General features: G+C 45.5%; 1 protein-coding gene across 4 annotated transcripts in view; it reads left to right on the top strand.

Moving 5' to 3' along the window:
- The window catches only part of MPHOSPH9 (M-phase phosphoprotein 9), a 2,191,511-nt gene that overhangs the window by 1,259,932 nt on the left and 918,862 nt on the right, over positions 1-12,717 (top strand). For all 4 annotated transcript variants that reach the window (XM_044068924.1, XM_044068922.1, XM_044068923.1 and 1 more), the window contains one exon: positions 2,914-3,001. In XM_044068924.1, coding sequence (XP_043924859.1) covers positions 2,914-3,001 — 88 coding nt within the window. The remainder of the gene's footprint in view (positions 1-2,913; positions 3,002-12,717) is intronic.

Raw genomic sequence — 12,717 nt, 5'->3', positions numbered from 1 at the left:
GCAAAGCTGCATATGAGAAAACTTCAATGGTACCTAAAAAACCTATGGTCTCAACACAGCCACAGTTTGGAAACAATAATACCACTGATTCCATGTCTTCAAAAGGAATTTCTGTGGTGGGCTCAAGCATGCCAAAGAAACACAGGCCTCCCATTCTGCAAGCCTCAAGCAAAGCAAGTCAACACAACAGACACCTCGGACTACGCCTGGGGGGCGCACATGTCAGATCGGTGCATTCAGGGCAAATGGTCCCAAAAAGAAAAGCAACTACACATCAATCAAAAGGAAATGCTAGCAATAATAAATGCTATTATCGCTTTCAAAGACCTACTGCATCCAGGTCAGCTATTGATAAGGACAGACAACACCACAGTGATGTGGTACATAAACAAACAGGGAGGAACCCAGTCATACCCCCTATGCAGGCTAGCCATGTCTCTTTGGAACATGGCTCTGGAATTACAAGTCGAACTTCAAGCACAGTACCTGCCAGGCAAGGAAAACACGCTGGCAGACAACCTAAGCAGAAATATGACAGATCCACACGAATGGAAGTTGCATCCTCAAGTGTTTCCAAAGATAATTCAAGCATGGGGAAGGCCAGACATAGATCTCTTTGCCTCCCACAGAAATCACCAGTTGGCAAAATTCTGCTCAAGGACCTTTCACCCACAGGCCTGGAAAGTGGACGCACTCTCTTTCAGTTGGACAACAATGACAGTTTATGCCTTTCCACCTCTTCCTCTGCTGCCCAAAGTTCTATTAAAAACCAGAGCAGACAGACCAAAGATGATTCTCATTGCTCCAGACTGGCCAAGACAACACTGGTTCCCACTCCTGAGAAGCCTGACGCATTCCCCACCATGGATCCTGCCTCTAATGCCTCTTCTACTGACTCAGCACAACTTCAAAACCCTTCACAGTCAGCTGAAAACACTCAATCTAGCCGCATGGAAAATTCCTTAAATTCACAACAGACCTTACTCTCCAAGGAGGTGCAGGATGTCATTTTGGAGGCCAGAAGGCCCTCTACTAGAAAAGCCTACTCCGCAAAATGGAAACGGTTTTGTGCCTGGAATGAGAAAAAGGGTCGGAACCCTGAAATACTGAATTTACCTCAAATATTACAGTACCTAGCTGAGATGCTAAGCAGTGGACTTTCATTCTCCTCCATCAAAATCCATGCCTCAGCCATTTCTGCAGAATACAACACTGATCCTCCTTTATTCTCTCACCCCCTCTTAAGACAGTTCCTCAGAGGGCTAAGAATATAAAACCCCCAAGGAAACAACCAATACCTGCTTGGGACCTCAATTTCATTCTAGAAAAACTAACCTTGCCTCCTTTTGAGCCAGCTGCTTCAACAGAACTGCAATATTTGTCCTGGAAAACAGCCTTCCTTCTGGCTATCACCTCAGCTCGCAGGGTTTCGGAATTACAAGCCCTCATGGCTGTGCAGCCTTTCATCATTTTCCATCAGGACAGAGTTTCCTTACGAACCAATCCGTCCTTTATGCCAAATGTAGTATCCAGGGTTGCCTTGAATCAGGCTATCCACTTACCTACCTTTTACCCTAATCCTCAAAATAAAGGGGAGAGACTATTACATTCATTGGACATTCACAGACAGCTGCGTTATTTGGACAGAACAAAGCCTTTCAGAAAATCAGAGCAACTCTTTGTGTCCTATGCTACAGGAGCTCAAGGGAAGCCTATTTCCAAACAGACAATTTCAAAATGGATAGCCCACTGCATACGTTTTTGTTACTCTTTTCATGGTAAAACTGTACCTACAGGCATCAGAGCTCACTCCACAAGGGCCACAGCTACCTCTGCTGCTTTCCTTAGGGGGGTTCCTACCAAAGATATTTTGGAAGCAGCCACTTGGAGTTCTGTACATACCTTCTCCAAGCACTATCACCTACCATTATACTCCAAATCTAGAGCAGGCTTTGCCACTGCAGTCTTGCAGGGCATCCTGGCTCCTCCTAGTTCCACCTAGTGCCTACCACCCCTTTTTTAGCTTTGGGATTCTACCCATCTGTTATGACTGCAGTTGTATGCACGATGAACATAGTACAGTTTTGTACCTACCATAAATGTAGATGTTCGAGTGCTAATACAGCTGCAGTCCAGGTTTCCCTCCCTCCTTCCCCTCTTGGAACAGGCCTAATGGCTAACACCTACTCATACAACCTGATTGGGGTATTCTTTTATGGTGTATTTGCTTGCAACTACTGTTTTTTGATTATATTGCATTGCATTATTACATAAATGTATGTATTGCCTTCCTTCTGGGGGCACCTGACATCTGGGGCAAGAAAAACTGAAGAAAATGGCGTTGGCTGGTTCTTTTATACCCCTGTCGCACTGACGTCAGGGAAGAAGCGACGACATCTGACGCCGGACCTAGACTTTGGAATTCGGTCGACCGAGGACCTGCCTGACGACAGGAAAACCCATTTGTTATGACTGCAGCTGTATTAGCACTCGAACATCTACATTTATGGTAGGTACAAAACTGTACTTTTTAGCTTTAGCACAACTGCCTAATGTCCAAAACATGGTGAGTTCTGAGCTGTAGGGCAGAGGCTTTGTGATGATGTCAGCAGCCCTAATGCCTGCATCTTTAGTTCTTGGTGTTACTGAGGAGTATTTGACTCCTACAGATCTGTCAATATGACATGTATGTTAGTTTAGTTTGCATCACTGCATACATCTTTACTGGTACATCGGTACCTTCAGGCATCGGATTGTACAGAAGCAGAAATGCTGAATTCTTAACAAGTGGAGAAGATCTGCCTGATCAAGGATCTGTCAGGCAGGGCTAACTGTTAGAGTAAATGATGCATTAAAAACACTGTTCATTATTTTTGATTTATTAGAATAATTTATTTATTTTTGTATTACCAGATGTGAGCAACTAGAAAGAGCCCTCACTGAAGCTCGTAGACATATTCAGGAAGTGGAAAATAAGAACCGCGTACTGGAAATGCAGATGGTAAGAAAGCAGTAACTGTCTGTAGAAAAAGTAACAATACTGAAATGCTTTGAGCTGCATTATACCTGGATAACATGAAAATGGAATGTTCATCATAAGGATTATTGCTGCAGGAACTAGTAAGTCACTTAGACTTCCATTCAGTGTGAGTCTCACGTCATGATCTTTTTCGACAGACATCCCTTTGATAGTCATAGATGGATTCTCATCTGTGGCTTAACCAGTCCAGCAGTAAAAGTGTGCATTGTGATTGGTTGCTGCATTTTTGAGTGCATTGTGATTGGTTGCTGCACTTTTGAGTGCATTGTGATTGGTTGCTGCACTTTTGAGTGCATTGTGATTGGTTGCTGCACTTTTGAGTTAAGCATTTTATTTTCATAGTATTGATCACTGCTGTAGTAGCTTTAGCTGTAGGGGTTATATCCTGCTAAGGATGTAACAGACAGCCAGCTTCCAAAGCTTCAGAGCACTTTCCACATGCCCAGTTTGTCAGCTTGAGCTGAGCTGACTTGGACGCCAAGCCCTTTAGAGCTTTCCAGCCACTCAGGAGCATTCCTGTTGCTGGCTTTCAAGGGTCGACTGTCGGCTTGTGCTGTTCCATTCATTGCTGGGCTGATAACGTCACTCTGGGGGTGAGGACCTTTCACATTTACTTTTTATAAAATAAATTGAAGTTGTTTTTTGTGTTTCACTGTTGCAGTCCTGACTGATGGGGATTTCCTGCCGTGGAAGCCCTTGGCCGACATGACTACCAGAAAATCTCCTCCTCCTCCTCCTGAAGCTGGAAGACACCCTGCTGGACATCAAGGTGCCTGGATATAAAGGGAGTCATCTGGTGCCATAACTTCAGATGTCCTTCCTTTTCATTGTTGCAGTATTCTGAACATGAGGGATCCCTGCCAAGGGTGGCTCGACATCCGGCCAATATAACAAAGCCTTTAGGTTGTTATTGATATGCCATACATCACATGTATTCTCTCCATGCAAGGTGTAGGGCATAAACGTTACTTCCCGATGTATCATCTTCAGAACTTTGCCGCTAGTCTGAATGCCATCTTTGATCATCAGTCTAATCTCCCGAGTCACTGTTGGTTACCTTGCCATTCAGATAAGTCCCCCGTTTGTTTTTTTTCACTTGTCCTTTTTTACTTTTAGCATTGTGGTGGTGTGGGTTTTTTTGTCGTCCAGAAAGGGTAAATGCTAGTGTGGGAGACAGATGCCCCATAATGACCATCACGAGCAGTGCTTGTTTTGTGTAGGGTCTTCTCATGACCATACGTCCTGTACTGTTTGTCGGGCTTTTGTTCCAAATATCTTACATAATTGACTTTCATCCCCTGCTGTTTATCTCGAAAACCAGTGTCTAAAGCTTTTACCGAAAGACGCTATGGAAGGTACTTCTCAGCCTGAGGGTCAGCCGTCTTCAAAGGAAAGGGCCAAAAAAGTCAGGTCAGATTCTTCGGCTGTATCTCCTTCTCCGGACGTCTCTCTTGAGGCTGGTGAAATCCTGGAGGATCATCCAGTTTCTGGACTGGATTCCACTGCCTTGACCAGTTTGGAGGCTGGCATGGATCCGGCTTCTCACATGTCCTTGGAGGCTTTGCAGACATCTGCTTCAGATGCTCAGGGGGAACTGCAGCTGTTTTATCACCGAAGGGCCTAGGGGGGGTTCCTCAGATACTGGTTAGGGAGGAAGTTCTGACTGTGATGGAGTATAGACCAGCATTGGAGCCTTCTACTTTTCATAAGGTGGACGTCCCTTTAAAGAAGAAGCAAAAGACAAGACATTTCTCTTCTTCTCCCAAGGACCCTCAAAGTGAACGGCAGAATTTTACACAGGGCTTGTTCATTGCTCTTATGGCCTTGAAGCCTCCTCAGGGGGTCTCTGTCCCGGCTTTTCCTTGGTCATCTTCCCCCCTCAAATTTTATTTATTTATAGGTTCATAGGTAGGTACTAGGCTATCGGCCAAGGGCCTACATAAGCCTAGCCAACAAGGTTCCCTGGCTTACGCCACCCAAGAAAGTTATTTTCCTGTGCCACTGTTGAGCAGAGACAAAGACGTGATCCCTGGGGTGTATTTCCTATTTCCCATCCACTCATCAAGATTTTTCTTGGAGTGCTAATGAAGAACTTTGCTTTACATAGATGGGTAGCCTGTTCCAGAGTATGGGAAGTCTCTGGGACAGGAATCTATCCCTCCAGCTTGTCCTTTTTATATTGGTGGCAAGGTTTAGGTCCCTAGAGCATGTAGTTCGGAGGGATTGGGATTTCTTTAGTTGTAGCATGTCCAACAGCTCTGGGTTTGACATAACTTTGTGTGTTAGGCAGAGATCACCTCGGAGTAGGCGATATGATACGGAGTAAAGCTGGAGTTTTTTGAGGCGGCCAGTGTAGGGCATTTGTTTGAGGCCAGTAATCCTCTTTGTGAGGTACTTCTGTGGCCTTTCCAGCTGCTGCAGATTTCTTATGAGATACATTCCAAAAGGGGCATTGTACTCTATAATGGGTCTAATGAGTGTGTAGTAGAGGGGAACAATTACCTCTTTTTTCCTGGATGAGAACTCTTTTTATGATGAGGTGTGCCACGTAGAAGGACTTCCTGACTACTGTGGCGATGTGACTATCAAAGGAGATTATTTATTTAACATCTTTTTACCGGGAAAGTCCAACTTGGATCGCAGCCATTTTTCGGCGGAGGCCCGGGGAAAAATGCTCCAAATGCATGTCTTTGTAACAAGATCTAGTTATCAGGATTCCTCTGAAGAGGAAGAGGATTCTGATGAGGAACCCCTGGCCTATTCCACCCAGATTCTTTCCCCTTTAGATTATGGTTCTGAGGAAGAGGAGTCTGCTAGTCCTGAATCTCCTTTTGAAGGAGATTCCCTTTGGGGATTGCAGAGGAGACATTATGAGCTCCTTCAAATGGAATCTCCTAGACCCTCTGCTGTTGCTCCTGTTTTGGCTGCTTTATTAGATGCCTTTTCTTCTGCATGTCAGGCAGTATACTCTCAGCCAAGCCACCTGCTCCTAAAAAATGGATAGCTTTTATAAAGTCTCTTATGACTGCAAATTCCTTTATAAGTGTCCATCTGCTGACCCTTCAGTGGTCTCTGTGGCATCTGACAAGCCTTCTAAATTTCTGCCTTCTACCAAGCTTCTTCCTTCTGATAAGAACAGCAGGACTGTGGAAAGGCTGGGTAAAAAGGTTTATACTTCAGCCATTCTAGCCTTTCGGGCTGTTAATTCTCAGACTTACATGACCAGATATGTTTTGGCTGTCCTTTCTCAGACTTGCCAGTTTATTTCTGGCCTTCCTAATTCTGAGGGAAAGACTTCTGCCTTGTCTGTATTAGGGGCTTCTTCCTAGGTAGCTTGCCGCTCCATTAAATGTAATTATGATGCAACGGACGTTACTTCTAGGGCTGCTGCTTCTGACTCTGTGTTGAGAAGATATTCCTTGCTGTGGCTTCAACATCTGCCTGATGATATTAAGGCTAAGATGGATGCTCCTCTGGACAACAAATGTTTAGTGTTGCTGCTGTTGATTTGTTCAGGTCCCTGCAGGAGAAAGGCAAGGAGTTACAGGACCTAAAACATATTTTTGTTTCCCCTGCGACAAAGTTCCAGAGAAACTATCCCAGTAAACCCGCCTTTGAGGCAAGCAGGGTGGTAGAAGGGTTCCCCCAGCTAAGTTTACACAGACCTCTCTTGCTCAGAAGCGGTCCTTTTCTGGTAAACCAGGTGCTGTCCAACTAACTGATTCTTCCCAGCCACCTTCCTCTCACATCGTCTTTCTCGCTCCCTCCCTTTCTGTAGAAGCATAACCTGGGATTCCTTGGTTCTTTCCATCATTCGCCAGGAGTATTTCATGGTTTGGAAATCTCTTCCCCCTCCTTCATGGGCATTCCTCATTCACCTCAAAACCAGTTGAGCTCTTTTCCAGAGGTGCTTCATGGTCTTTTGATTCAAAGAACCATTCAAGAGGTTCCAGTTGTTCAAAGTGGGAAGGAGTTTTATTCCAGAATGATGTTTATCGTGCATACAGCTGCAGTCATTACAGATGGGTTATCCTGCCGTCAGGCGGGTCCTTGGTCGGCCGAATTCCAGTGTCTAGGTCCGGCGTCGGTTGTCGTCGCTTCTTCCCTGATGTCAGTGCGGCAGGGGTATAAAAGAGGCAGCCGACGCCATTTTCTTCAGTCTTTCTTGCCGTGCGGTGCCCGAAGCAGAAGCAGTTCGCAAGTGCCGGTCGGCCAGCTCCTGAGATTTACAAAAGTATTTCAGCCAAAGTCTTCTTTAAAGCCAAGTACCCCGTTGGGGAAACTTTTCTTGCCTCAGACCGATGTCAGACAAAGTTGATAATTGCATTTCATGTGGGAAGCAAATACCGCATAAGGATTTCCACTCTTTCTGTATACCTTGCTTAGGCCCAGACCACAACGTCTCGGCCTGCCGTTTTTGTGCTAGATTCACCAAGTGCACTATTAAGCGCCGGGCGGAGTTCGCCCTTCATTATTTTGGCAAAAAATTTAATTATATCATGTCGTCGGATACTCTGACTCCAGTTTTGAGCAAAAGACGCAAAGATAAGGACCGACATCCGAGGTCCGCACCGACTACTGAGACCACGCTTAGGCCGACTACCGGTTCTCCAGTTCTCAGCGAGGTGCCCACGCAGGCCCTGAGTACCGATGAAACTACATTACTGGTGACTTCAGTACCCGAGGTCGCAGGCATCTCGGTCCCCATTCCTACTGCAGATACCGATGCCACTCTTGGCAGGGAAACTCAGAATTTAGACAGGCCTGCCATTTCTGAAGGCGTCTTCAGGCCTACCACCTTCTCTATTAAATCTTTCACTAAATCTAAAGCAGCCATGAAAACCAAAAAACAGGGTCCTCAGACCTCCTCTCAAGACCCCATGCCTAAAAAGCAGATGCTTAAAATGGCTGAGGATTTGATTACTCTTATCAGGGGTTCTCAACCCCCCTCTGACAAAAGACCCAGATTAGAGGAAGACTACCCTTCCTCAGATCAGGCTTCTATTACCTCAGAACACTCTGAGGACCAGGATTACGCCTGTTCCCCTTTCGAATACTCTGATGCTGAGGAGTCTATTCCCTCGGCCCCCCCCCCCCCGAGGACTACTCTTATGGGGAAACCCTGCATACATTGAGGGAACACTTTCACTGGGAAGGCCAAGATTACTCAGATTCCAAGAAAAGGCTCAGGGAATTTCTACTGCTCCCCCAGCATAGGCCCCTGGCTATCCCTCCTGTTTTAGATATTTTGGATGATGTGTACACAGAAGCCAGCCTTAATCCAGATTCTTTACCTCCAGCTCCTGTTAAACCAGACAGGTATTACCGGGTTCCTGATTCTCACCAGTTCCTATATAAAAGCCATACTGCTGACCCAGAAACTATTTCACAGGGTCCCAAGGGAATTAAGGCCTCTACTGCTAAAAACCCATTACCTTCAGAGAGAGATTCCAGAGCTTTAGAAAGGTGGGGGAAAAAGGTGTACACCTCGGCCACTTTAACCATGAGGGCATTAAACTGTCAATTCCATATGTTAAAGTACCAACAGTTTTTGTTATCTCAGAACAACCAGATTTGAAAGAGTTGCAGGATTTGTTGCATGGTGCAGAGCAAGTGGGTAAACATACCTTGCAGTGTGGTTTTGATGCTTTAGAGGCCTCATGTAGAGCTGCTGTTACGGGGTCTGTTATACGTAGACATGCTTAGCTCAAAGAGCAAACCTTACCAGATCATGTCAAAGCAAAATTGGTAGATGCACCACTTCAAAAAGATGTATTGTTTGGTGTTAAAGCTGAGGAGGTACTAAAGAAAATGGAGGAAAAAGCGAAATCAATGCAAACAGTGAAAGATTTCCTGCAGGTACAATCTCCACGTTTCAGCAGAAACTGGCCTTCAAAAAATTGGTCCTTTCCAGCCACGGACAGACCTCAAAGGGGCAGATACAGACGCCCAAGGGGTAGAGGACAACCTCAAGGATCTTACAGAGCAAGACAGTGGCAAGCACCAACCCCAAGAGGTGGAGAAGATAGATCACAGTCATTTAGAAAACAGACACAATGACTTCCCCCTATACCTGCCAAGCAAAGCTTTAATGGCAGCATATTTGGGTGGAAAACTGGCATTATTCTCAAAAAATTGGCATATTGTTACAAAAGACAAATGGATTCTGGACATTATAGACAGAGGCTACAGGTTCCACTTTCACACCCTTCCAAAAATGAGAGGCATGCCAAACCTGCCACAAAATCAAAGGGCAGAGGCACAAAAACAAATTTCAGCTCTCATGGACATGAAAGCAATTCAAGAGGTACCTGCAAAAGAACAAGGTCAAGGTTTTTATTCCAGACTATTCCTGGTACCAAGGAAAGACAAAGATTGGAGACCTATCTTAGACCTATCCATCCTAAACACATATCTACAGGTGCCAAAATTCAAGATGCTCACATTACAGCAGCAGCTTCTTCCCATGCTGGGCAAGGAGTCTTGGCTGGTAACATTGGACCTCAAGGAGGCATACCTGCATGTCCCTATCAGACAAGATTGCAGAAGATGCCTCAGATTTCTTGCAGGTTCAACCCATTACCAATTCTCTGCATTGCCCTTTGGCTTATCTACGGTGCCCAGAGTGTTTACGAAATGCCTGGCATCAGTAATCGCCTTCTGCAGACTTCAAGGGATACAAATATACCCATATCTGGACGACTGCCTGATCCAAGCGGACAGCAAGGACATACTATTGCAGCATCTGGCGTTTGTAATAAAACTGTTGAACTTTCTGGGATACACAGTCAACAAAACGAAATCAAAACTAATACCTTCTCAACAGATAATTTTCCTGGGTGCCAGCTTGAATACAACCACCCAGATGACCTACCTCACGCCAGACAAACAAGGGCAACTGTCTCAATACTTCAGCAAAATGGCAACTTTCACCAGGCTAATTGCAAGGAAAGTCCTGCAGGCTCTGGGATTCATGGCATGTTGCATCCTACTAATCCCATGTGCAAAGCTGCATATGAGGAAACTTCAATGGTACCTAAAAAACTTATGGTCTCAACACAGCCACAGCTTGGAAACAATTATACCACTCATTCCATGCCTTCAAAAGGAATTTTTGTGGTGGGCTCAAGCATGCCAAAGAAACACAGGTCTCCCTTTCTGTGTACCTCAAGCAACTCAAATCATCACAACAGACGCCTCTGACTACGCCTGGGGAGCACACATGGCAGATCAGTGCATTCAGGGAAAATGGTCCCAAAAAGAGAAGCACCTACACATCAACCAAAAGGAGATGCTAGCCGTGCAAAATGCTCTTATGACCTTCAAAGACCTACTGCATCCAGGCCAGTTATTGATAAGGACAGACAACACCACAGTGATGTGGTACATAAACAAACAGGGGGGAACTCATTCATACCCCCTGTGCAGGCAAGCCATGACCCTATGGAACACAGCACTGGAATTGCAAATTCAACTACAGGCACAATTCCTGCCAGAGAAGGAAAACACACTGGCAGACAACCTAAGCAGAAATATGACAGATCCATACGAATGGAAGTTGCATCCTCAAGTTTTCACAAAGATAACTCAGGCGTGGGGACAGCCAGACATGGATCTATTTGCTACCCACAGAAATTACCAGTTGAAAAAATTTTGTTCAAGGACCTATCATCCACAGGCCTGGAAAGTGGACGCACTCTCTTTCAATTGGACAACATTGACAGTTTATGCCTTCCCGCCTCTTCCTCTACTGACCAAAGTTCTATTAAAAGCCAGAGGAGAGAGGCCGCAAATGATTCTCATTGCTCCAGACTGGCCAAGACAACACTGGTATCCGCTCCTTGGAAGAGCCTGACACATTCCCCACCATGGATCCTACCTCTAGTCCCTCTTCTGTTGTCCCAGCACAACTACAAAACCCTTCACAGCCAGCTCAAAACCCTAAATCTAGCTGCATGGAGAATTCCTTAATTTCCCAGCAGACTCTCCTCTCCAAGGAGGTGCAGGATGTCATCTTGGAGGCCAGAAGACCTTCTACTAGAAAAGCCTACTCCGCCAAATGGAAACAATTTTGTGCCTGGAATCAAGAAAAGGGCCAGAATCCTTGGGTAATAAATATACCTCAAATTTTACAGTACCTAGCTGAGATGTTAAACAGTGGACTTTCCCTCTCCTCCATCAAGATCTATGCTTCAGCCATTTCTGCACAATACAACACAGATCCTCCTTTATTCTCACATCCTCTCTTAAGGCAATTCCTCAGAGGGGCAAAAAATATAAAACCCCCAAGGAAACCACCAGTCCCTGCTTGGGACCTCAACTTCGTATTGGAAAAGCTGACCCTTCCCCCCTTTGAGCCAGCTTCTTTAACAGAACTACAATACTTGTCATGGAAAACAGCCTTTCTTCTGGCTATCACCTCAGCATGCAGGGTTTCGGAGCTACAGGCCCTCGTGGCTGTGCAACCATTCATCATTTTCCATCAGGACAGAGTTTCCTTACGAACCAACCCTACCTTTATGCCAAAGGTAGTATCCAGTGTAACTTTGCATCAGACTATCCACTTACCTACCTTTTATCCAAATCCACAAAACAAAGGGGAAAGACTACTACATTCCTTGGACATTCACAGACAACTTCGTTATTATTTGGACAGAACAAAGCCATTCAGGAAATCTGAGCAACTCTTTGTGTCCTATGCTACAGGTGCTCAAGGAAAGGCTATTTCCAAACAGACAATTTCAAAATGGATAGCCCACTGCATACGCTTTTGTTACTCATTTCATGGAAAAACTGTGCCTGCATGCATCAGATCCCACTCCACCAGGGCCACAGCTACCTCTGCAGCTTTCCTCAGGGGGGTCCCTACCAAGGACATTTTGGAAGCAGCCACTTGGAGTTCAGTGCACACTTTCTCCAAGCACTAACACCTTCCACTATACTCGAAATCTAGAGCGGGTTTTGCCACAGCAGTCTTGCAGGGCATCCTCGCTCCTCCTAGTTCCACTTAGTGCCTACCACCCTTACTTAGCTTTGGGATTCTTCCCATCTGTAATGACTGCAGCTGTATACACGATGAACATAGTACAGTTTTGTACCTACCATAAATGTAGATGTTCGAGTGCTCATACAGCTGCAGTCCAGATTACCCCCCCTCCGTCCCCTCTTAGGACAGGCCTTATGACAAACACCTTATCATACAACCTATTTGGGGTATTCTTTTATGGTGTATTTGCTTGCAACTACTGTTTTTTGATTTTTCTATATTGCATGTTTGCATAACATTATGGTTTGCCTTCCTTCTGGGGGCACCTGACATCTGGGGCAAGAAAAACTGAAGAAAATGGCGTCGGCTGCCTCTTTTATACCCCGTGCCGCACTGACGGCAGGGAAGAAGCGACGACAACCGACGCTGGACCTAGACTTTGGAATTCGGCCGACCGAGGACCTGCCTGACGGCAGGATAACCCATCTGTAATGACTGCAGCTGTATGAGCACTCGAACATCTACATTTATGGTAGGTGCAAAACTGTACTTTTCTGGTCCCCAGGAAAGAGGGCTCTTGGAGACCCATTCTGGATCTTTCTCACCTGAGTACATTTTTGAATGTTGTCCCTTCAGACTTTGTTCCCTCTTCTGCCTCCTTGAGCTTTTATTGTTTCTCTGGATCTCAAGG

This window comes from Protopterus annectens, chromosome 4.part0 (genome assembly GCF_019279795.1).
Source record: "Protopterus annectens isolate FY-2018-M chromosome 4.part0, PAN1.0, whole genome shotgun sequence".
Lineage (NCBI taxonomy): Eukaryota > Metazoa > Chordata > Ceratodontiformes > Protopteridae > Protopterus > Protopterus annectens.
This window is presented reverse-complemented; position numbering and strand designations above follow the sequence as displayed.